The sequence below is a fragment of the Triplophysa rosa genome, linkage group LG13, assembly GCF_024868665.1.
Source record: "Triplophysa rosa linkage group LG13, Trosa_1v2, whole genome shotgun sequence".
Taxonomy (NCBI): domain Eukaryota; kingdom Metazoa; phylum Chordata; class Actinopteri; order Cypriniformes; family Nemacheilidae; genus Triplophysa; species Triplophysa rosa.
The window spans coordinates 21,913,228-21,940,251 of record NC_079902.1 but is presented as its reverse complement, the minus strand read 5'-3'; the positions used below and the strand labels follow the sequence as shown (position 1 = coordinate 21,940,251).

General features: G+C 38.4%; 1 protein-coding gene across 1 annotated transcript; it reads right to left on the bottom strand.

Annotated features, from left to right (window-relative positions):
* Positions 1–234: 234 nt before the first annotated feature.
* npm1b (nucleophosmin 1b) lies at positions 235–24,501 on the bottom strand. Its single transcript, XM_057349997.1, has 11 exons — positions 24,413–24,501; positions 23,944–24,026; positions 23,097–23,216; positions 21,070–21,163; positions 20,205–20,299; positions 19,412–19,503; positions 19,142–19,196; positions 17,547–17,630; positions 7,752–7,859; positions 4,942–5,016; positions 235–2,231 (listed from the first exon to the last, which is right to left on the bottom strand). Exons 1-11 carry the CDS (start codon positions 24,459–24,461, stop codon positions 2,187–2,189), a joined length of 900 nt encoding a protein of 299 aa, XP_057205980.1. The 5' UTR covers positions 24,462–24,501; the 3' UTR covers positions 235–2,186.
* Between the last annotated feature and the right edge of the window lie 2,523 nt (positions 24,502–27,024).

Genomic DNA, 27,024 nt, shown 5'->3' with positions numbered 1-27,024 from the left:
ATTTCTTTACGTCCAAAATGTGTGAAATAGAGCACACTGCTTCTATGCTGCATGTTCTGTACTTTGCATACTATTAAAACGAGTAGGCATTACATAGTACCTACTGTTATAGTACGCTTGTACTCCATTGTAAACGTACACAGTTCTCTGTCAAAACCCTGTAGCCAATAAAAGAGAGCCGAAGTGTGTGTGGGAGGGGCTTTGTTTCACAAAAGCATTTGGGAACAGACCATATTAAGAAAACAAAGAAAGAACAATTTATTACTTTTCAGAGAATCACTGAAACACCTGTTTGCTTGTGTACTTGGTGTTTTTACCGAGTACAATCAACTTCACACTGATTACAGAAAACAAGAAAAAAAGCTGGTTACAGAATATTCATTGATAAATGAACTAAACCTGATTTATCTCCATTTCCATCCAAAGCAAGACACCTCATCTGGACCGCATAAGAGTGCTACGATGCAACAAAACTAAACTGTTCCTTTAATACACAGTGAACTATGCTGTATGTAAAACTGTGCATTTGCAGTGTTGATGATAGTGAGGTTGATGTAGTTTTGTTGCGACGCGCCGCTCGCATGCAGCACAGACGAGGTGTTAAAGCAGGATTAAAGCAACACAACATGCGTCAAAGAAAAAACTGCTTGAGGACAGACAGCTGATAAAAATAAACTACGCAGGGGTAAACACTAACATAATAAAACTGCTTTGTACGCAAATAAAACCACTAAAGCGTAAGCTTCATTCTATAAACCTTAGGGACTAACAATCGAGGTATAAACTTCTGAGGCTCTCGAGCGTCTATAGCACTTAAGATGAGGGCAAAGCTTAAATGCATTCAAGCTTACAGTTTGTTTATGATAAAGGCCATATGGATCGTAGCAGGGCAGAAACCTGAGGACTACACCCAATGCAGGAGGAACTCAGAATTCTTGAAATTAGACGGATCTTTAGCATTAAACTTCAGCAAAGTCACCTGCGTTCTTTACACATAAAGCAAGGGAAGTATTCAGTTGTTTAATATTCACAGAAAGTCATTTCTGCGTTTCAAATGCACAAGAGGTCAGTTTTGGGCTGGAAGTGTTTTTTCTTTTAACGCACATACACGAGACCATTTCAAGCGTTGCATGTATTTAAAAGGACCCCCAAACAAAGCATAATAAACTTAATTATTTAAGTAACTTATTGTTATTTATTTTAAGTATTTAAAGGTGAATCTCACAAAAAATCTGTATTTTTAAAGACCATTCATTTTTTTTGCATTGGTGACATTATTCTCATCATAATAAGCATGTTTCTTTCTAAAATTACTGAAAAGTTTTGGATATTTTTTATTACATTACTTCCAATTTGACAATAAATCAACAAATATACCCTTATATATTTATACAACACTTAAGACAGAGATGTTCACAAGTCTTTGGACAAGCTAGAGTCCGAGTCAAGTCTCAAGTCATTTCATGCCTTATTGAAAAAAGTCTCATACTCAAAAGTCCTATTTATAAAGAGAAAACATATGATGTTTGGAAAACCAGGGACACTACTAAGATTCTAGCTGAACGTGTCTGCCTTTTACAGGTCTACAAATGAAGAAAGATACAAAAAAACTGTACGCATTAATATCTTTCTTTATATTCCAATATTCACGAGTCCTTTTTGTCGAGTCGAGCCAAGTCTGAAGTCATTTCAGGTCAAGTCTGAAGTCTTTTAAAATGCGACTTGAGTCCGAGTCACTAACTCGAGCGCCCATCTCTGACATCTTATAAAACAAATGTTTTACTTTACATAACAGTTATCTCAATTACGACTTAAGCTTAACTGTCAGGTCAATAATGTCACGTTGGGGTGCAAAAATCATAAAAGTAATACAACTATTTCTTCTTTCTTTTAATTAGAGATAAAGCAAAAGGTGGACACGTGGACAACGTTCGTGAGATTCACCCTTAAACGTGACTTTAAAACGATAAGATCCTTTCGAAAACATTTCAATAATGTTCTTCTAAAAGAAACAGAAATAAATCTGCGCTCACTGTTAAAACGAAACAAAGATAAAACATGAACCATGAAATCTCCATAAGCTCTACAGCGAGAGCATCAGGCAGATGATTTTCAGATGGGACGGGTGCAGGATCACAGCTGAAGCAGTCGACCGGCCGACCTCAGACTTCTGCACACAGCGGCCATTACTTTTTCAGTGATTGAACAAAGTTCCAAAGGTCTTTGATCACCTGCAAGAAAACAAACGAGGAGAGAGGAGGAGGGGGAGAAGGATCAGTTGCAGAGGCTGGTACAGAGTTTCTCTGATGTAGCGACTCATTTGGATGCTTAATAATTAGAGGCGTGTGAGTCAGTCTGAACGGAAAGCTTCACATTAGCGGCGCGTCTGGGGTATAACTACAGCGCCGAGCTCGGAGGAGAGGGGGGCAGTCGGTGTACATACCAGAGGGTATGACTAGCGCCTCGCTTTGACAAAGATGTCTTGCACGTCTTCGCCTGCAGTGCCGCTTTGACTCGAAAACACACAGGCATTCGACACGTGAGAGAACACCTGCTTGAAATGTCACGATTACCGACATCAACACACACGAAGTTATGCGACAGTTCCTTACGTGAACTCGGATAAACATGCACGCTCTTCAGATCCTACAGAGCTGTCGTGCTGTCTGTTACCATCCCTCATATTATCAGTCGCTTTTTTTCTAAAGTTAGTCTATGGAAGTGTGTTTGGATAGTTTAAAGCAAAATTTGAGACAATTTATCCACAACATACAGTAAAACGTTGCCGGGACACTCATAACAGACACAAGGTACCCAGTAGGGATGCTCATTTCGGTTAATTTCCAGAACCGAGAACCGACACTCGTTATACGAACATTAACGTTAACTGATAAGATTTTAATATTAAATTGGAATTAAATAAACCGGAGGTCAGGTTTGTAGGCCGCATTCGCCTTCGTATGCGACGTCCGGAGGACGCAGACTTTGAAACGAGACACAGGTACAGTTGATGAGGGTCTGTGACACGGTAAAAATCCAAACATTTTTTTCACAGATTTATTTTAATAAGCAAACAGCAGCATAACGAATAATCTGTTTTGAAAACGTTTCGGAGGGCATTTACACCCGGGCGCACGCGCCTGCACGCTAGGTGAGTTAACACACGTATAGCATATTTTTCTTTCATCTTACAGAAAACTAAAAAACAAGTATGATTTAATAGTTATTTAATAAAGTATTATTACTATTATTAAAAATATATTATTAATATTATTTAACTTTAAAAAAGAAAACTTTAATTCGTTTAACTCATAGCATTAAACGGTCAATATTTTTACTATCGGTTAAAGGTTAAACGGTCAATATGAACATCCCTAGTACCCAGAGAAGATTCATGCAGTATTTTCTTTTCCGCTGTTCAAATGTTACAATCTTAAGGTGTTAAACTGTGTCTGTTTAATATTAATAAAGACAAAATATGTCAGCTCCAAGGGACATTAATATTACGTAACAGCAAATACTTTACGTATTATGCAACAGAAACTAAACGTTTTCATGATTATAGTATGTTGTAGAAAACTAAGGATCGGGGGCCGGATGATATAAAATATAAAAATATTAAATCGTTCTTAAGATAAATTATAGGAAGCTCATAAGAATGTTCCTTCTAAAGAAGTTCTCAAATATTTTCTTAATAACATCTTCATTTTTAATAATAATAAATAAGAATAAAATGACATGCTTTGTAAATCGATCTTGAGAAATAAATGTAAGAACTGTCTTAAGAAGTTTTTCGGGAATACAAAACATTCCTAACGTATGACTTAAAAATACGGTGGTTAAGAAGAATTTTCTTCTTAAGAATGTTTTGTGAATCCTGCCGCAGTTGTGTTTACTGATGTTCGAATAATGTTAACAGTACAATCACCGCAGACAAAATGCTTGCTCAAATATTTATTAAGTTTTTACTCCATTACGAGCTAATTTTATACATTTAATAAATAATTAAATAATAAACAGGCTTATAGGAGCTACACGGTCAGAGAAAATAAGTGAGAATCTTGGGTAAAATTGTCATAAAAATAATGGCACTATTTAAAAATCAAATCTTAATGGTTAAAAACAGGCTTTAATTTTTTGGTTCCGCTGATGTTTACACTTTCTCGCTCACAACTCCTCAGCAGAGATGACAGTAAGCTTTAGTGAAGAGATGTTTTTCTCTTTTGACCCAATCGTCATTATTCGTAAGGGCTGGTTTACACTACTTCAATATTTCTGGTCGACACCCATCTTGACACATAAGAAAAACTAAGACTAAAAGAAACAAAGATAGAGGAATGAGCAAACGAGGCATTTAAATTACAGCCAGACATGTCGGTCCTGACAGATCCCTCCTGTTTTGTTTTGTTGCTTTTTTTGAGCGCCAAGAGGTCGTTGAGTACATATTTCATCCACTGATAAAAAAGACCGGCATGTCACCCCCGACCAGCCCGCTAAACTACAAGACGCAAAGCATTGAATCTAGTCTGTACAATTACACACACAGATGTTTCTTGATACGTAAACTCAATTTCACATTAGGAACCAAGATTTAGAGGTTTTCTCTCGTCTCATTGGTGAAGAAACAGCATAAATAGGTTTTACTGGGATAAAGTGGTCAGCGTGACCTTAAAATGTGAGTCCCTATCAAGCTGCCTGTAATGTTACTTGTAACGTCGACATGTTATGTAAAATGTAAACTGTCAAGCTAATGTGTGATATATACAGTATATAAACCGTAAAGCTGACATGTAAAAGGTAAATTGTAAAGCTAACGTGTACTATAAAATGTACATTGTACAGCTGACATATGATGTCAAATATAATCTTCAGGGCTGGACACAAGTTTACGAATGGAAGAAATAAGCTAGCCAGAGTGAGAGAGTGCTTTACGATACTCACTTGTTTATCTGTGATCTTGAACGAGCTTTTAGCGTAGTTCTCGAACTTCTGTTCCGTTTTTGGAAGCGGCCTCCCCTGTGGAGCATAACATATTTGTGAAGAAATGAAATGGCTCTTTTTCATCGCTCGTGTCTGTCTGCTAAGTGTTGAGATCATTCTGAGCGCGAGCCAGAGCTCTGCTGTGCTGATGAACAGGGCGAGTCGTTCGGCGTTGGACGCACTTCAGTGAAGGCATATTTTTCGTGGCCTTTACAGTAATTCCAGCTCGCCTTATCTACAGCAGACCGAATGAAATCACACGGACACAAATCATCGGATCTGCTCAACACAATCTATCCGCTGAGTCCTTACAGTTACAAACTAGATGTTACAACACAACTTACACATCGGTTGGTCCCTTGTTGTTGGAGTTTTAAGAAGCACAGCGGTGTCTTAAAGGAATATTACAGCGTTTTTCAACTCCACGTTTAAGTACAGAATCTGTGCATGTGGTCAATTACCACTAGATTTTGCTAATGTGTACGATTATTTTTCCGATTAATAAGTTGAATTAGATCTTTTGCTTATAATACACTTAAGTAAAGTACAGTCCTCAAGTAAATGTACTTTGTTGCTTTCCACCTCTGAACTAAATAAACCCCCAAAATCAGGCTATTTAGTCTATTACGTACTTTACAAAGTGCAAACACCACAAATTGTGTTTTACTAATATAATCTTTAATTTTGTCATTTAAAACACCTCTCCCCTTTAAACTTTAAAACTGCGCAGCTTGAAGAGATGCATGCAAAACACGTCTGACTTTAAAACTGCGCAACTTGTGACGCACGGAGATATGCATGCACGGAGAGACACGTCTGACTTTAAAACTGCGCAGCTCATGCTGCACAGAGAGACACGTCTAAAACGGTCATTTTAAAAGGGAAGAAGCTCGCAAGTGACGTCACAGACCACCAGACTCGTTGATAACTCTTTTCATTATCGATTATTATTAGGGATGCACAATAAATTATCGATTTATCGATAATAAAATTTAGGCTGATATATTATAGCCGATAAATGATTAATAATTTCCTCTGGTTGAACCAGTTCAGCTACACGCTGCTCACAGTTAAAATCTAGTACAGTAATGTCTTTCTATCATGATCTTTCACTTACTGCTTTAAGCAAAACATTGTTCATGTAGTACGTAGATATTTATGAATGTGTAAATAATAGAAACAAACGCAAGTGGTTTGAAGCCGACTGCTGTATGAATGCTTTCTGTCTTGAGACCTGTTAGACTTGTGGCTATTGAGAACACCTTTCTGGGTTGCTCTGGAAGAACATCTATAATTTGTTTATTAAATAAAAATTATACCAGAAAAGTTAAAGAATCTTTAGTTAGTGTAAAGTAGGCTTGATACATGATTTTCAGGGGGAAAAAAGACTTTTCAGTCTCAGAAAATGTTATATTACTATTTAGATAGTGTTTATCGGCCAATTAGACATGTGCCCGGTTAACCGCGGTTACCACTAAATCCTGCTGAAACCGAGCTGGCTGCGATAATGCAAGGTATCGATTATTTTATTGATGCGTAGCTTATCCGTGAAGCACGTCTCTGGGATCAGTAGAAATGCTGCTCGATCTAAAAGCAGTGCGAGTTTGAGTTTGCATTTAAAAAAGCAAAACCCGTAAAACATGATCATTATAAATATACTTTATTATCATGAAAATACCTGGGTAGGCTTGAGGATCCGTAATAAAAACATGTCCTTAGGCATTTCCTAGAACTACGTGTGTTATGGTCTTCTTCTGCAGTGCGTATTTGGAGTTTCTGCACGAGAGCGCCCTCTGGCTTTCGGATGCAGCAGCATTTTACCGTACTTCACTCACCAGTTGTGCATAAATCACGTGATATATATTTTTGGTTAACCGGGCATATGTCTACGGCCAATATATCGGTTATCGGCTTCCAATGTTCAAGAATTATCGGTTACCGTTATCGGCCAAAATGTACATATCGGTGCATCCCTAATTATTATCGATTAGTTGTTGCAGCCCTAATTACCACATACGATCATTTTGACTCATCAATAGGACTGCAAGACACAGTATATAGAAATGATCAAAATATCGCAAATGTGCAAATAGCAATGATATGCAATAAATTAATGATTTCAATACTTAGCCGATTGCAGAGGAATTCAATCTGATTTCACTAGCTTTGTTATCATATTGCACATTGCATAATTCATTATTTAGCAAGTTGTCACATTTTCCTCAATAATCAAAACATCTCATCCCTGTCTGATTCCGTTGTCATGGTGTGTGGTCACATGCATTTTGTTTGGCATACAGTGAAGCAGCACAGCGTTGTAAAAACATGCCGATGCCATGACACAGGCACAAAGATCGTCTCTAATGGAGAAAAGGAAGATGATGAAGATAGAGACGGGGTGGTCTCCATGTGCAGTTGGAGGTTAGGGGGCGGCGAGTGAATCCACGTGTTTTAGTTGATTGAGGAAGTGTGCAGGTGGGCTCAGGAAGGCCGGTTAATCCCGGCACATGGGGATGTCATACGGGTGGTCATTCCCCCTCCGGCCAGAGCCTTGTTACTAAGACACCTCATTAATATCTGACCACCCCACGGTCTGCTGAGCTGGCCTGCTTGTGGTTAATACATGTCACGTGTGTGTGTGTTTGTTTGTATGTCAGGGCTTCGGCTAAAGCAACCGCATGTGTGTGATTACAAGAGAAACGCAAACACAGAAACACAGTTAGCAGAGAGATGCACCGCAACACGGAAGACGACATGTGCGTTTTACACACCTCTTTAGATGCTGATGCTAGTTTGTTTTTCACGTCGCTCAGATTCAGGGTGCTGGCAGATTTCCCAGAAGGCCCTGCTGCAGACTTGTCTTTTGCCTTCTGTGGTGTCTGCGAATGAGAAGAATCACACGCTTAATAAATGAATGAGTTAGCTGGCCGCAATAAAATCACTTGAACTATTATAAATCGTAAAATTTCAGATTAATGATCTATTCAGGTTATTCTTTTGCGAATAGCTCAATGGAGGTTTTTCACAAGACTGTGATGATGCGTTCAACGGTCATCAGCATCGTAAATCCTACAAAGTTTTTTATATTCCCTTTAAAAAAAATATGCGTTTATAACACCAAACTTTGTGTCATATTACCTTTGCGTCGAATTATAAAAAAATAGTTAACGCTAACGCGAGAGAGTTTCTTATACAGCGTCTATGGAAGTCACGGTTAATTTGACATCATTCTCTATTTTGACTGCCGTCATCAGACTCTCTCTATTTCTTTCATTATGTTGAAGTGTTGAAAAAAACCATCATATGCTGGTTTGGTATGTTTTGATGCTGGTTTGTGCTGGTTTAAGATGGTCAAACCAGCATCAAAACATCCCTAACCCAGCATATGCTGTTTTTTTTCAACAGGGGTTTTTCTTTATTTTCTCTATTTGAGCAAATAAGAAAGCAAAAAATATATTTGTGGTAGTCTCCCATTCAGTTTACTCAACTATGACGACTTCCGCTGCTGAGAAACCCGGAACCATTAAAAAGAGGCATTTACCAGAGAACGCCAAGGTCATGGGTTCAATTCCCTGATGAAAAGTCAAATGCACTGTAGGTTTTCTATGAACCTTTTCAATCGAATGACCTCGACGCCTTCTTTTTATCAACTTAACAATATACTTTTGTGAAAAACTCGCCCACCCTTAAAATGTAGTTTAATGCTATCCAGCAATGCAACATCAATACAGAATTACAGTCACTGAACGCAAACATCAAAACAAAACAAAAGATCCTGTTGAATTAAAAAACACCTGCAAGGCAAGAACAACGTCTCTGTTCTGGAAGAGAGAAAGAGAAACACAAAGTAATACTTAAGAGAACCACTCCTAAACACTGTGATTGAGGAGATTACAGTAAACGTGTCGAGGAATATCAAACAACTCAACGCATCAGCACCGCTAGTAAACTAGGACAGCGAAGCAAAATGCATTTGAAAACGTTCAGACTATGGCTTTCTTAACACTTGACAATCCACACACTGCCATCTGCAAACAATTCACGCTGTGATCTTTGTTCCTGTCATATCAACCGCGCTTATAGCACCAGCTAAACGCCTCCAAGTTGGAGGGAAACAGATTTTGTTGGCGCGCTGCGAGGAAAATGTTTTATGTGGCTGCTGAAGTTGGTCACATAAAGAGGGTCAGAGACATTGCGGGGGTAAATGTCTGTAATATTACAACTTCACCAAAGAATCTGGTGTCCACCCACTATGAGAGCATGTATGTGTCTGTGTTTGTGTGCATGCTCATTGGGCACAGGTGTGTGTGACTTTGATGTGTCGGAGATATACTGTCCCTCTGTTGCACGCTGATGTCAACGCGCGCACACACACGCACGCGCTGGCCTGTCCGTGCATGCAGCCCAGCCAGGAATCCACAATGATTGTAGGGTTACATCGCTGGACAAAGTCATGTTTTTCACAGCAAGAGAGGAAAGAAATAGGACAAAGAATGCATGTAAAAACGTCTCCTGAATGCATAAATGTAAGGGTGCGGTTTGCATCTAACATGCTTTTAAATGAATGCGATATCATAGTTTGAGCAAATTTACATCATGGTTCAAGTACATATCACAATAAGTGATCATTATTTGCTACTAATGTTTTATTTATAATGATAAATAAAATACATAATGTAAGAGTGGCTATTTTTGAATAAGCCAATGAATTTTAGACTACATAAATGAACAGAACTTTGATTCATTTGCTTCTCTGTTGTACATAACCGAGATGTCTCTGCTGGTTGACAAATGTCTAGCGTTGCATGCTGGTCATACCAACCGGCCCTAATGAGCGTAACAAAACCGTGGTTAACTATGTCCAGATCCTCAACGTTTTTTTCTATTGGCTTTATGCACAAACTTCACCGCCTGCTTTTCAATGCCACGGCAAAATCAAGAATTCACATTTCTTACTTGTGTAATAATTTACAAAGAAATCAAATAATACAAAAAACTACCCTGAACAGGACTAAAACTTAACTGCCAGCAAAGTGGACCACAAAACCAAAGAGTTTGAATCGGGATCTTTTATAAATCTTTTATCTTTTATTAATTGATTTCTTTGTAAATTATTACATTTATATGTATTCATTTATCAGGCGCTTTTACCTGAACTGCATTCAATCTATACATAGAATACATACTGTAAGGGTTGTCATGGTACCATAAACATATCTATCGATATTATTCCAACGTAGGTATCGTATCATGATACCAAGTAGTTGGTGTTCAAAACTTAAATCTACAAAATAAACCAACAATTCCTCAATACGCAGATCTAGATGAAAACATTTTTGTAATGTAATGGTGCTTTTCCACTGCATGGTACCGTCAGGTTTAGTACAACTCGTCTCGTCTCGGTACAGCTCACTTCACTACGGCTCAGTTTGCTTTTCCACTGCAGTTTCGTACCAGCAATTATATAAGTGGATTATAACTATAACGGATTATAAAATTATCTTCATAGTTGCGCGGCCTCTACTGCCGTAGCATCCTCATAAACGCGACACAAACAAACAAACAAACAACACAGGGGTAATGTAGCATATCGATGGCGGACGGGAGCAAAACAAAATACTTCATAAAAATACCAGAGAGTTTGGGAAATCTTAAAGCAAAGAGCAGATAACGATCATTTGGTTTGCTCGATGGCGCACGAGGGTAAGCTAATCTTGCATTTAGCATTGCGTTAAGGGTCTCAATCTCTATATTACAGTCACAAAGCATATATCGAAACACCTATGTTACGTATTAAAATGCGTATTCTTGTGTTGCAAAGCCAATGACGCTGGTAAAGATTCTCTCTGGCCAATCAGTGATCTGTGTGTAAACACGTCACATTTTGATATCGGTACGGTACGCTTGGAACCTCAACCGAGGCGGTACTAAAAAAAGTATCAGGTACTAGGTAGTGTACCCAGTGGAAACCCCCCGAAAGTACACATTAAAACATTACACTTCTTTAATGTACACTACAATATTTTGTAGTATTAACTATAGTAATTAGATAAATTGTAGCAAATACCGTAGTATAGTTTAATATTTACTTTGGAAAGACTCAAAAACACTAGTGTCTAGGAATTTTAGTCAAGTATACTGTAGTAAATACTAAAGTACCCTAGAACATTTTTTCACATGTGACAAACAGCAATGTTGATATAGGGAAACGTTAGGCTCAATTTAAATGTGAAACTAAAATGGCCAGTAGGTGGCGTCAATTTTTTTTACTGAGTCAATGAATCCTTCGACGTTTCAAAACGGCTGATTTAGGAGGGAAATAGGCAAAGGCAACAAAGTGTTCAAATGAATGTTAATATGCAACATTACTTACTGCGCTACGATCCTACAGTTTAAAAAGTAGAGCGGCATCGCGGGTATTTTGAAGCTTTAGCATCGCAATGCTACCGTAGGACTGGTAAACCGAGAAACCCAACACCCTTTTTAAATCAGCGTCCATGAGAATCGAACCCCTGAACGTTTCGTGGCTATCACAATGCTTCGCCAATTGAGCTTATGGAGGACTGGAGTGTGAAAAAACCCTGGGTCGCATCTCTGGACCCATTTTGACCCGGTCAGAGTTAACGTTGGGTTCTGCCAGATGAAAGCAAAAGAGGAAGAACATAAAGTAAAGAACAACGTCTTCCAGTCTTTCCTTCTCAGAACAAAATAAATAATCCTCTGTAGCGATTGACGAGCATGCGATAGATCAAAAGGTATCAGATTAAAGGACAAGTGCGCTCACAACACACAAGTACACACACACACACACACATGACTGGCAGAGGGCCAGCGAGGCCCGGTGTGGTGGAGCCATTATATCGCAGGGCGTTTTTGTCTTTTTTGTTGGGAAAGGACAGCTGTAGAGTTAAGACAGCTGACAGACAGAGAGCGGAGCGAGCTTTTTAATCTACGCCAGACGCTGATTACAGATGCCAAGGGACGGCACTTAATCATTAGCACGCTAGCATTTGATGTAATCAGCTGTCCTCCATACACACAAACACACACGCAGACCTCAGTATGCCCTCGCTGACTCTACGGGGTGATTGAGAACATCAATTCAACTCTTTTCTGACCTTTGACAATATGGGATGTTAATGTTCTTAGCTCTACTACTACTAATAAAGTTCTCATGTTAGGATGAAGATTACATAACAGGAACTGACTTTTACAGTTCATTCTGGCACACGAACCCATACTGTAATTGCTACAATTCTATTGGTTATATATTTTAAAACCGCATGAGCATTGCTTGTACAACTATGATTGAGCAAAATTTGGATAATGAACTTGCAAAACTGTAGTACTGTAAAAGACCTAGTCATCATTTGGTCCCCATGTATCCCAGTTTGGGTCTTAGCATCATCATCAGCATCATCAACATCTTCAGCATCGCCAACAACATTTGCCCAAGTGTTAATAACAAAAATCAATTCGCTGTCTTTACACAAGTTTAAAGGTCAATCTGAAATCATAACTGAGATTAAAGTGGAATATGTGTGCTCAAAGACTGCTAAATTCATCAGCTACTAAATTTGCCATTTAACCGAGACTGCCGTCACACATAACTCAAAGCAAAACAGCGGCCATGCTATTCCCAAATCACATTTTATGTCCCATACTATTGCGTAAACATGTTCCTACGTGCACATGCAGTCTCGAAAAGCATTCCACGCGTTCTTGAACGTTCTGTGTGAAATGTAAGAATGCAATTCTCTTCTTGGACTCATTCAGATATGCAGCGCTGGTTTAATAGCTCATATATGTGAGAATGCAAAGTTGAGCAACGCATCTTCTGCCATGCTTTAATGACAGAGCACACGGTTTCCGCTCTCCTCATGGCCTGCAGGGACACCAAGCCCTAATGATTTCTAATCTCAGGGGAGTGGCCACCGGAAACGAGGTGTGTGTGTGTGTGTGTGTGTGTGTGTGTGTGTGTGTGTGTCAGACTGATGTGAGGCCAACCGGAAGCAGAAGTGTGCCGGTTTTGACAAGTTTGTCTGGTCTCTGAAAGATTGAATGTCTGATCTCATCGGGTTTTTAACAACCGCCGTCTTGCATCTGAACGTGGCCATTATGGCATTAGGCGAATGTGCACACACACACATCCCCCCTGGCTGTTTCATACACTAGGTGATTAGCACTCCTCACGACAGCCATCTAAGAAGGTAATGACATGCTTACCCCGTCTTACATTGTTAGGTCAAGTGAACTGCATGCAGGAGCAATGAGAAACGCGTCGAGACGTCACCAAGGGGAGTGAGGGTGCTTGTGTTAAAGGTGGTCCGGGGTTGAATGCCAAAACCTTAGGTCGAATGGTTTAAATCCTTCCCGAGGGGGTGTGTTTCGAGGGTGAGAGGCCAGACACATTTACATAAGTGGGGAAAGTTTATTCTCTCTTTTGTCTGTCACCTGTCTTATTCCGACCTGCCTCTTTCAGGTAATTGCTTTGGGATGTTTGACAGGAAAAGCCTGATTGACATGCAACTGCAGAGACCATTTCAAAATTATTTTATTATAGGTATGCCTTTAGGTTAAATGGTCATTTTTGTTTCATTCTGTGAACTACTAACAATATTCCTCCCAAATTTCAAATAAAAATATTGTTTCTTTTTGCATTTATTTGCAGAAAACTAGGTGAAAATAACAGAAAAGAAGCTCTTTAATTTTTTAGACCTCAAATACTGCAAAGAAAACAAGTTGAAATTCACTTTTAAGCAACTCTTTAATTTAGGAGAAGTTCAAAATGAATTTTTATAACCTTGATTTTTATCACAGTTGTCATGCGTCTTGTCATGCTGTCAAGTCTTTCACATTGCTGTTGGATGACTTTGTCAGGTTTGATTTTGTTGAACTTTTGGAAATCTTGGAATGGTCTCTTGATTTTTTTCGCAACTGTATGTACATCTGATAATTCCTTAATCACAATAGTCATCGCGATTCCTTCTTTAATAAACATCTGAGGATCTGAGCTCAAATGATTCAAATGAGAGAAAATTGTCAATTTGTGTATTTTAATGAGCTGCACATTGCATGAAGCAATTCATATGACTTATTCGATTTTAAAAGACTTTCATATATTGTATTTTCACTATTGTTAAAAAGTTTAGGGTTACTTGAGTGAAGACGTTCTCTTGAAAACCTTTTTATCTGAAAGCATATGCTTTAGTGCTCTAAAAAACAGGTTGTTTTCAACCCACGGTTGGGTCAAAAATGGCAACCCAGAAACCACCCAGCACAGGTTAATTTATAACCAAACGGTTGGGTTTGTCCTTTTTGACCCAGCCATGGGTAGAAAATAACTCTGCATTGTTTAGAATGTAGTCAAAAGTTGTGCAAAGCACATAATAAAACTGTTTCTAAATGGATCGTATTAGATGAAACATTTGTATTTGTTTTTGTTTTTTTCATTACAAAAATAATGAAAATGTTTCCAATGGATGACTTAATGTAAAAAAATCAGGCAATAAAAGATCAGAATAAATATGAGCTACAATAAAAAAGCATCTCATGGTAATACATGAAATATTTTTATATATATACTTATTTATATATAAACTAATAAATGCCAATAAAACAACTCTGCATATTCTAAATTACAACATAGTTTATAAGTGACCCTCGAGATTTGAAGAGTTGTGTATATGAAGTATCCAGAAGACACAAACAACGCTGGTCCAGAAGAACTTCCTGTTTTAGTTTTTTAACACTTCAGAAACGTTTGAACAAAATAGACAGAATATTAATAACCGAATCAAAATGTTAAAGGAGCCATGAATTAAAACCACAATTTTAACCCGAGATTTTGTTATATAAGAGGGAATCGTATTCAAGCGAACATCCTGTAAGTGTCAGAACTGAAAACGTCCTTGTTACTGAGATTACAACTGTTTTTGACACCAGGCTCAGCGAACGCCAGGTCCTGGAACGCACCTATCTATGATAGTTAGGTTGAACACCGCCTCCACAAAAAATGATCAACGACTACTTCTCTAGCCCCGCCCACTGGTTCGCGCATGACTTTAGCCACACATAGTACACACTCCCGCATTTGTGATGATCGACAAACTGGTAACCATAGCAACATATTTTTCGGCTAAAGATTCGTTTTGTCCTTCAGTTTAAACTAAACTGCTGATATGCGCTGATGTGTTGTGTTTATGCTCGTAAGGCTCCATCACACAGCGCTCTTTTGCTGTGTTGCCATGTTTGTTATTAATAAGCGCTTTTATGCTTGTCGTTTGGTCTTAGATCAAAAAGCCTCGGCACTTAGGTCTTAATAAATGGTCTGTTGCAGATTTTAAGAATTTTTAGTCTTAGAAAATATATAAACAATTTGCATTTTAAGGTTTGTTTTTGTCTTGTCTTTATTTGCTTATTTTTTCTGTGAAGATCTGGCAACCTGTCACTTTAGCGAAGGGCTCTCGAGGGCGGCTAGCCCCATGTCATATGTGATGTCATCTGTTATTTTTATTTAGAGCGACCAAGCAACAAACATGCAACATTGTGCAGCGCCTGGTTGTGGAAGAGCACAGTCGCTTCCTTCGGACTCTGATATTAGGAATGCGTAGTTGAAGTTTATTTTTAAGTACGTTCCTGCTCATGTGGGTGAAACATTGAGCATTTGTTCGTGTCATTTCACCATGGATTCCTTTGTGAACAAGGCTCTGGATTTGCGGAGAGACTTAAATTAAAAAGCAGTGCTGTGTAGTCAATATTGAACCCGACAGGAATGGCGCAGCAATCTTATGTGAGTAAAACATATTTGTACTATGCTTCACTATTGCTTTGTTAGAGATCGCTTGATATGTCCTGATAATGTGTAATGTGTAACCTAACGTTACGTGTCTAACCAAATTCACAGAAGGCTCCAACTAAGTTTACTACGCAAACTGCTATCCAATCATAGCAGTGGGCCTTTACTTCCAAGTCTTCAATGCGGCATGCCCATTAAAACCGAGCGTTTGATGAGACGGCCTCAAAACCCGGGTAGAAAATAGCCTATTACTTATTGATTTTGATGTTTTCAAATGTAAAAACCACTCGAACGTCATAAGTAGATCTCATTCAACAGTATAAAACAATAAACATGCCCAGTTCAGGACACCTTTAAACAACATCTTTCAATTATATGCAAGATAATTAAATTACATTGCTCCAGAAACACTTCGGGTTTCATTTTCTGACACTGTTTACATCTTGTGAAGTGGCCTATATACGGTTACGTACTGTCCCTAGAAAGTGGGAAGTCACAACGGAACTCCCTTGCAGCGATTCTTGTCTCCATGGAAACAGCGTCATCTCTGATCTTTCATAGAATTCGGCAATTAAACACAATTTACTTCTTATAGCTTCCACAAAAGAATAAACAATTGCTTCATCTTAAAACTCAGTGGTAAGGTTAATACTCCACACTATTTAAATCGATTCATCTATGAAGTAAATGAATTCACTTTTTATTTCCAGCCCTCAAACTGAATGTTTAACCTCAGTGTGACCAACGTTCTCGCTTCTGTCTTTCTGATAGAGCACCACAACTGCAGCAGTGAAAAAAAGAAAAGAAAGACATCAAAAGACGGTTCCACCCCACACGACTTCATGAGCGCCGGTCCGAGGGGAAAAGATGTGATTAGAAGAAAGTCTGGTGAAGGCTTTATAGATTCCCGGCAGTGGACGCCCTGCCAGAAGGCCGTAGCTATGAGAGTAGTTTGTTATTTTAAAAAGGACCACAAATGACCCTTCAAATTGGACATTTTGGGATTGTTGCCACCAGCAGCTAGTTAAGAGTGCGTGCATGGGAAAATATGATGGCCCTTTTCCATGACCTGAAAGAAAACCTTTGAATGCGAGGATGTTTGCTCTAATACCCTCGACTGTTAAATGCGTATTAAAGGCATTCATTTGAAAAAATAAAAAGATACAGAAATAATGGCTTTGTGGATTTGGGACCGTAGCGTCCTCCTAAGATTGGGCGGTTTTCAGCTAATCACAGCTGGACCTTTGAACGCTGTTATACACATTTATCTTCGGGGCACTGCTGGTCTAACTCACATTTTGCTTTTGACATTGTTGGCTGATCGTAAACAAAGACAGACCGGCTCATTATCCTGCGGGTTTCTCTGAGACACCGCCACAAACTGCACCTGCATGTTTGCTAAGAATTAGCTCTGGTAGACTTTTGGTAGGAACGGCATTTGAAGAATGAGATCTGGACTGAATATCAAAACCTGAACTCCAGACGGCTTCAACCCGAACCTAGCTAGACAACACGAGGATATATAGTGTGCGAATGCAAAGAGGTAAAGGAGCGCCAAGTGGAGGTGCAATGTAAATGCTGAAGTCAAATCGGACACCCAAACATTATCCAGCCAGAATTTCGAGTCAGAAAGATCTTTTTGAGCTCGGATCTGATGCCAAATCTATTCTTGCGTCATAAATAATCATCAGGACTGCATCTAGCCATGCTTCACCTGAGGTGTTCATCTGGATGAATACAATGCTAATGTCAAAGCGAGTTGTGGTACCTGATCTTGAGATTTTCCTGGTGTTGCTGCTTTCCTGTCTGGTGAGCCGTTCTGTTTATTTGCACTTTTCTTCTTCTCTGGGGACTGCAAAAACAAACAGATAAAGAGACATCATGATCCCTCTGCCCGTGACTGAATTGAGCAGAGAATATTTAACACATGGCAACCCCATCATGCTCAGCGTTAGGATCATGACAGCAGATAATCTTTGCAAACAGAGTGATTCTGAGACGATGTAACACAATACAATATACCAATGTTTTACGTCTGCCTGTCAGAAAGCTGCGATAAAAAAAGAGCAGTAATTTATAGAAAAGCACAGCCTAACACTTTATGAACCCTGTATGTGCGTCATATTGACAAATTGGCAAAATGTCATTGAGGCAAATATACAAGTTTGTTTAATTCACCCCTTAAATCCACCACACAATCAGTTCTATTGAAAATATCATCAAGATACTTTTCTCTTTTCTTTTTGTGTATTTGCAGCCTTTGTATAAAAAAACACAAAACAAGCAGGAAACAAGAAAAAGACCATCAAAGGAAATGAGAGATTGAAATGGCGTGGAAGGGAAGAAAGCAGTGGGGATGGTGGGGTCAGAAGATGGAGAGGGGTTGTCATTGCCCCTCGGGACAGAAATGAGTCATCACAGAACAGGTATGTAACTCTGACGCTTTGATGTCTAAACGCACACAAAAGCTTGCTAAGGCTAGGACGCAATACGCAGGAACATAATTTCAAGCACACACACATACAAAACTGTATAAATATGTATATATATATATACAATTTATAGAATTAAATACCACAAATGTAATCAAACAAGTTATATTAAAAATAACAAGTGCAGTAAAGATGCTACAAAAATTGCATTTATTACGAGCTCCTCGTTATTTGGTCCAGGTCATTCACTTCAAAAACATCTTTAAATAACATTTGTGAAGAAATGAATATATGTATATTTATACTGTATATGTTTTTTCTTCACATAACTTGTTTTAAACATGCAGACGTTCAACTCCAGATCAAAAGGCTTTTAGGATCACGAAAAACATTTCTAGTAGCTTTCATCAGATTACTACAACATACACACAACGCATACATACCACCTTCACACTCCAAGCCAAAGTCCTTGACACACAGTCTTAGCACATCAAAGAGAAGCAAGGTAGAGAAAGAGCAAGTGACGGCTAGAGAGATGAAGTCACGCTGTCTGTTTAAATGTCTGGCCTGCAGAGGACAAATATGATTATTATACTCCAGACAGGAGAAAGTGTGGCTCCAAACAAACAGACGTGATGGAGAGACAAATCAAACGAGGTGTTCTGAAGATGACGCATGAATGTGAGAGACAGAACGTGTGTTAGGTGAAAAGACAGGTCGAATGAACAAGTGTCCTGTAATTTGATAGGATAATTAGAGTTTGTGATAAATGTGCGTGTGTGTGTCTGGGAGGGGGGATGTTAATCTCCGCTCTCTCTCCTCTCGCTCAGGCTGAGACTGGCACCTGCTGGCCAATCAGATGTCTCCTTCAGTTCAGTCAGGACAGTACGGATAAAAGCTATTTTACATTTACTTCTATGCACTGACTCACTTTTTGAGGCATTTTGACGGGGGGGTTTTCCGCTGCCTTTTCTTTCTCATTGTCCCTAGAAAGACAGACAGACACACAAGTATGCAGTTTTTAATACAAACTTTATAACTGATAGCATCACTTATTTTTTCGTTTCAATAGATCCATCATGATATTGTGATCGTGATTTATTGTGGCTCTGATAAACTTGCAGGGAAATTTTGATATTGTGACAGACCTACGGTGAAAGGAGCACAAATTTAGAAAGCCAAACAGAATTTTCATGCTCACTCGTCGTCGTCGTCATCTTCATCATCATCGCCTTCCTCACTCTCCTCATCTGAGCCTTCATCTCCATCAGAGTCCATTTTCAGCTTCTTCTTCTAAAAAAAAAGACCAAACATCATTACTGAAAGAAAATAACATTTAACAAATAACCATAAAATCAAACGCTTACTTTAAGAAACCTTTTTTTTCTGTATTTACATTTTTAAACATGACTGATTATTTTTATCATAAAAAATGCAAAAAGGCCGAACATTTGGAGTGTTTATTTACCACTTTAAATCACAACCACATCCCTTTACTGTAGTAAAACCACAGAAATACCCATCCTCTTATGGCTGACTGTTTAAATAAAAACTCTCAGATGATTTTTAAGAGCACCACGCTTCAAACAGACACACGATGGCAAGCTGTTGCTTGTTCCTGACACTTATCTTGAGGATTAAGTGTGTATTGAACATTGTGTCTCTTTATCACCATTCCACAAAAGTCAACATGGCAACTCTACAGTTTCCCTTCAAACGTTCTGGATATCCAGATGATTTGATCTGCATTCATTTCTCATGAATTTCAAGAAAGTTTAAAAACAAGATATTCATGCATTGTTAGAAAGTTTCAGACTTAAAGCGGCAGTATGTTACACTTTTAGCCTTTGAATTATTTCCACAAGTAGTCGAGCCAACGCAAAAGAACGTATGCACATGACATGTTTTGACTGGTTAACCTCTTCACGTGTTAATTGTGGGTGTGAATGAATAGTTTTGTTTTGTGGTTTGAGGTCAGAGGAGAGGTTGGACACCTGAGGCACTTTCACGAGGGTCATGTTGGACGGTCTCTTCACTGGTGATGTGTTATTCTCTTCCTCCTCGTCCTCATCATCCGATTCCTTTGTGCCTGAACAAACCACACCGATCAAACATCACAAAACAACACAAGGACTTTGTTAACACCTGGTATTAAGATACGTTTCAGGTGGTCAGATGAGATACATCGTAGTTTACACCTGCCAGTACAATGCGTGTCTTGTGACCACTTTTGTTTGGATTTCTGGAGCAAAGTTAAAACCCACGTTTTAGTGCAGAGGTTGATTTACAGCGAGTCAGTCGGGACAGAATAACACTTACATTCCATTTTGACTACCTCCATATGTGATTCGATCACAAAGCGTTTTGAACCCCGTTCACACCTGTATTCTCCGCTCACGTGAAACGCATCTTAACGCCCGATGCAAACGGGGTCAAGGACTAAACATGAACATGTTTGTATGACAAAACCAATGCAGGTTTGACATATCGATACTGCAGTGTAAAACGCTGAGATTGTTTAACGTCCGCAGGACATGTGGAAAGCGTCTGAACTCGAGCACACATATGGAAGGGATTATATCAAGGCAGATGATGTCACATGTTGCCAGTTTGATTCATTTTGGACTGGAGTTTGTATGGAGGGTTCAGGGATCTTTCGGTCAGCTGAAAACTTCCATGGACATGAGGTACAGCAAGACATTTCAAAACAGACAAGAAAAGAGAAAAAACGTTGACTTGTCTGGGTTCACCTATGGAACGGTCTTCGTGGGTGTTTTGAGTTCTTATAATAGTTTTTTATAGTTTCTAATACATAATTAGATTCCAGGTCACAGATGAACGCACACAAAAGGTACTTACTGACGAAATGTTGACCGCTGATGTAGACCGGCCCCGCTCCTGACTGCAGGCGGAAAGACACGGGAGGCGTGACCTCGAACCCCCCGAGACTCAACTAGAGAGAACATACACACGTTTTTATACAGTATAAACAGACATTGATCTCTTTAATAATTTGTAAGTCTTTAACACAAAGAAAAACGCTTGCAGGTTCATTCTGTTTCGACTCGATCAAAGATTTTTTTGATGGTTTCATTTTTATCCTGGATAAAGAGATGCTTCAATGATGAAGAACGCAGAACGATTAAATGCCATGGTTGAATATTTACAGAGTATTCCATGGTATTCATTGACGGACATCTTTATTATTTCAATTTTGGTGCATCTATTGGTAGAATCAGTTGACTTTACCAATCCATGTTGGATTACACGCCAATGATGTCTAGGGAGGATCTGGTTCTTAACGAACTTGACTAGAGGCATCTTCATTTATAAGACTCTTTAAGGTTCAATGATCCCAGAGATAAAGAAATCTCATTGTAGCTCAATGTGCCAGTTTTAGAATTGTACCCATTTTCAAAACCCAATAGCGTTTTATACTTTCTTCACTATTGAAACATCTTTATCATCAGAATCAAACATTTTAGCCAGGGAAGAAGATTCCAAAATTTGGTTGATTTGACACGGAATAACATCACCATCCATGTCATCATTTTTTAGTGCATCATACATCATTTAAAAACCAACATACATCTTGTTTTTTTTGCTGTTCTGGCTGCTGAACGTACACACACAGAAATGAGGTTACTTTCCCTTGTCAGGCACATTTTGCCTCAACGTTAAAACGTGACGATACGTGACTCACAAACAACCACAGTCTGACGATGTCCCGATTTCACTGGGTTACAGCATTTAATCCTGCGAACGAGATTTTCATTTCCCAGAAACACTTCACAACTGGGATCCGTCCCGATCGCACCATGCCAGTATATCCGAGACAGGCCTACAGCTAAACATCAACTCTGTCAGAAGAACACAATTGCGCAACTCTGCAAGTGCAAGCCGCCGCCAAAGGTTCTGAATGAACATTCCAGCGCGCCAGGCAACCGCGCTTGCGTCCATGGCAACCAGATGTAAACAGCTGAGGGCGCAATGGTCTGGTTAATGCTTTAAATGACAGCTATGTAACTGTTGTAATTACGCTGAATGGCGAGCAATCCCTCCCGTCCGAAATCATCACAGATTATCCGTTTCAACACAAACGCTGACTGATGAGTCCATTGTCTACCGAGCAATCGAGACAAAACCTTGTAATTAAGGCTCAATTACCGCTCGTCTCTTTTTTCTTGAGCGAGATATCCTGCGGCGAGTTCTAATTTTGGGATTACTGAATGAAAGCCCATAGAGACATGACCAAAATGTATTTAAGGTCTTACTAATATGGATGAAACAGCAACTATCCTCTAAAGATGATGACCGCAAAGTTAAGACTTGTTGTAAACCTTCTACAGCACCATTAAAATTCCATTTTCTGATATTACGCCCACTGTGATACTCACTCCAATGGTTCATCAAAAGCTATCAGAAGACAAAAATAAAAGTGGTAAACCCTAGATTATGGTTGTAACATCAATTCTTCCCAGGGTTCTTCAGAAATACTTTCCATAGATGATATAAAACAGAGGCAAACACGCGCTAATGTCATGGAGAGTATGTGCCTGCCGTCCTGATGATGCAACTATTACCCTGCCCCTTCCAAAAACAATCTGTCAATCACAACTTGACCAGCCTCTGCACAGCTGGAATTTTTATTAGACGCATTCTTTCAATACCATAAATCAACTATAAACAGGCATCACTCCACGGTATAAAACTAACTAGCAAAATCATTGCCAATAATAATTTCTTTAACAAGGCTTGTTATATATGTACTGAACGTAAACAGAATGTGGAAAATAAACATTTTGAGCTTTAAATAAAAAACAACATATTTTAAACATCTGCAACAGAAAAACAAGGTTATAGGTAAAAATGACTTGCACACTTACACAAGGCAGAACAGACGGTTTCAGTACAGCAAGAGTGATTTTAGTTGTCTTGCCATCGTACGTCAATCCCTCCATTTCCACGGTGTGAAATTTATCCTCTGCCTCTGCCCCCAAACATACCTGAGAACACAGATGAAAAGAGTAAAGCAACTGTTCCTGTGTCTCATCCAGCAATGCTAAGGTCACAGGGTTTAATTCTCAAAGAACATACAAAATGATATAAAATGTATACATATAAAACACTTGTTTGAAGTCACTTTGGATAAAAGTCTCTAGCAAATTCACATTCACGCATTTGGCTGACGCTTTTATCCAAAGCGACCTACGGTGCATTTAGTGCATACGTTCATTTTATCAGTATGTATGTGTGTTCCCTGGGATTGAACCCACAACCTGCTCGCATTGCTCTACCAAGTGAGCTTCATGAGCAAAACCTAAATGTTAACGTCAAGTCAAAATAGTTCAATGTTATTCCATTACGTGTTGGAGGGGCACAAACCAAATAGTGTCAGATTTCACTTAAGACCAACACCTAACACAGTGACAAGTAGATACAAGCAACACAACACTAAACACAATTTACAAACGCGTTCTATGTACAAGTAGTGTATGATGGACAGTATAGTGTGCAGTAATAGACTTAGATACAGCAAACAGATTTCTGATCAGTGTTATATAGAGAACCACGATTATCCATAACAGAAAACCAGCCTAGTACTATCTTTACCAGTATTCTAAGTCAAGTATATATAATGTGATTCCACTTTTAAATGTCATAAATATGAATACCATGAATGTCCTAGGAAAAATTGATGTATTAATGCTGAATTGATGAAATCTTCCTCACCGATTTGAGTGACAGCTGATGTTCAGCCTCATCATCATCCACCTCAACTCTGTGCTCTTTCTTATCTCCTTTCAACGAGCAACCTGCATGAAAACAAAAATACATTCAATTTTTTTCATGCACTCACAACATAAACATGTAAAAAAAACTTTATACAGCAATACACTACACAATAATACACTATAGCAAAAATAAACAGGAAAAGTCTTGGTCTCCTTTCACAATAATAATCATGATCATGGTAATAATAATAATAATAATAATAATTGAACTCATAGTAACAATTAGTGTGGCGGTTGGCTAAAAACAAAGGTAATTAGAAATGCATGATGCTAGCCCCATTAGCCCCAACACTCTTTATTGTACAAAAATAATCAATCACATGCACGTCATAAAACATCACATTATTGCACAATATTTTTGCCTGCACGTGTATGACTATACAATGTATAGATTTATTTTAGCTTACCAAATAAATACATCTGAGGTCGGCTGAGGTCTTTAATGTTATCCTCCATTTTTGCGCCACAGTCAGATGGTTCTGCAAGCGTAGTTCCGGCGTGGAGATTGACACCTGAGTGGACCAATGAGCGTTCTCTAGTAGGCGGGCTTGCAGAAGTGTCGTCCAATAGTATGCTCCCTCAACAATATCGTAAAAGTACTTTTGTTCCGTTGTGCTGTTGTAGTAGTATTTGTCCGCCAGATGGCACTATGTAATCAAAATTCAGGGCACCTTACGTTCACTAAATGAATCTGTTCTGATTTTAAGCTTTAAATATTTTTTGTTATTAAATAATGCTAAGTAATTTTTAAGATGAAACTGAAACAATTTTTTCAGTTCCAAATAGATGAATCAGATACACCCTTACGAAAAATAACCATGGTTTAATTACAGGCAGTTTGATATTACTTTATTTGTAGCAAATCATTGTAAACTAATTTACTCTGGTTTTACTACAATAAGCACAATAGTTGTAGTAAAACGATGGTAATAAAAATGGAGCCAAAACCTAATGAAACCATTGTTAATTTTCATGATGTCAACATAACTCAAAATAAATGACAAATCGCTGAAATAAGTGAATTGAAAATTCGGCACAAAACAACGCCAGACCTTTTTTTTAACTCAGCCCATCCAGAGCTGATGCCTGCCAAACATTTCGGTTTGATGACGTATATTTAGTGGGCGGTGTTTTGGCGGTAGGTCCAAAAGTGTTGAACAAGACGCTTCAATCACGTTTAACCAACATGTGAGGGATTAAGTGAATTAATTGACAGGTAAATGTGACAACAAAATTGTCAACAGACCCCATTGGCTCATTTAACGATTTGTAGGTCAGTAGGCCTCGCGTCTATTATTAAACTGTTCAGAGGATTAGTTGATTTCTTTTTTTTCGAGGTGACAGCAACACATAAGGACTAAAGATAATCGCTTCCACCCTTCATGCTGGCGTTTGGAGAAAAAAAGCCATTTTGAGAGCACAGCTCAAAACAGGCAGCACTTTAACGTGAGTGACCCATATACACATGTTTGATGACACTCCCGAAAACATGCTCGGGCTGTACCATATCTCTCTGAAGTCTCTGGCCTCTGTCAACACCTTCCTTAACATTTTAACAAACCCTTCTCTTTCATAAGTCCTCAAATGGAGGGTGTAAACTTGATATTGACATGTTTATGACATGGTGACCCATTGCATAGGCCGCCTCCCTTTTTTAGTGCACATGTGCAATTAACGTTTGTTCTCATACTTCACTTGACACTTGCAAAATATTGTTGGTAAATTATAATGTGGGACCTGAATTAAGTTTTAACGTAGGAGTGGACTGTTATGGCTTTTTAATGGTCAATGCCTACATCTAAAGCATGGTGGCTGGTTTTTAGATATGCCAGTCCCACATGAAAAAAATATTGTTGTTTACTTTAAGGTTTGCTATAGTAAACTGTAGTAATTTGTAATATGCTAAGATGTATTACAATTTGTTAACGTATACTGTAGTGTTGTGTAGTATATTAGTCAACTGACAAACTGTTATATTTATTATAGCAAGATGTAAAAACACAGTCCTATCTTGGTATTTTACTCAAGTTTACTATAATAAATTGTAATATTGCTGTCACAATTATTAAATAATTGTCTCATCGCAATTATTTGACTTAGTCGCAATTATTTCAGAGAACTGCAATGATTGTAAATCCTTAGAAAACAAGGTGATCTGCAGCATTTTACATCCACCTTCCTTGATCTGCACTCACTGATGCGTTCGAATGACATTTCTTCATCATTTGAGTTGTATCAGATTTGTACTTTTTGTGTTTATGGGTTTTATTAAAGTGATTCCAGATTTGCAGCATCCACTCAGCAGGATGGCATCATCCTCATATCTCAGTTTTTTCTGTTAAGGTCACTCTATAGGGAATGTAGTTATTTATAGAATTTTCACATTTCTTAATGTATCTACAGTATATTTTATTCATTGAATAAATTAATTGTAATTAATCGTTATAATTGTCAAAGCCTTTAAACTGACAATTAATCGGCATAATTGCAATTATTGAGTAGACAATTAATCGTCAGCCAAATTTCATCATCGTGACAGTCCTAATAATAAATACTACTGTGTTTTTTTAATTTGAGAAGTTTTGCAGTACATAATACTCAAATTTAATTTAACAGCATTTGCTTAAGCATCGAAAGCACATGATTATTATCTATTTAAAATGGTTTAGATCCAATAGAGGAGGACCCAATTTCTTAACCATCCAAGGCCTATGTATAAGTCTACCACTGCAATGATGAAACATTGACTTCTTTTATGTTTTTCTCAACGTATCACAGTTCGTATCATCAGGGTGAGGACTTCACAGACCTGTATCTCTTTCTGAAAGAGAACATCTGATTTTCACAGACGTGTGCAGGTGAGTGGATCAGCATTTTAGATCTGTCAATAACACTACAGGTATATCTGATGTTTTTCTTTATTGCTTTCCTTTGGTGACGTGTTTGACGGAACAATACTTGAGACAAGATTGTTCCACAGATTTCCCATTGTTTCCCTTTTTTTTCTTTTGGAAGATTT

Excerpts from the sequence above, each read along its gene's own strand:
- npm1b (XM_057349997.1), bottom strand. The coding sequence starts at position 24,461 with ATGGAGGATAACATTAAAGACCTCAGCCGACCTCAGATGTATTTATTT. Across the intron at positions 20,300-21,069 it reads CAGCGGTCAACATTTCGTCA|GCACAAAGGAATCGGATGAT; the intron begins GTAAGTACCTTT and ends TGGTTTGTTCAG. Across the intron at positions 5,017-7,751 it reads TAGCATCAGCATCTAAAGAG|GGGAGGCCGCTTCCAAAAAC; the intron begins GTGTGTAAAACG and ends TATGCTCCACAG.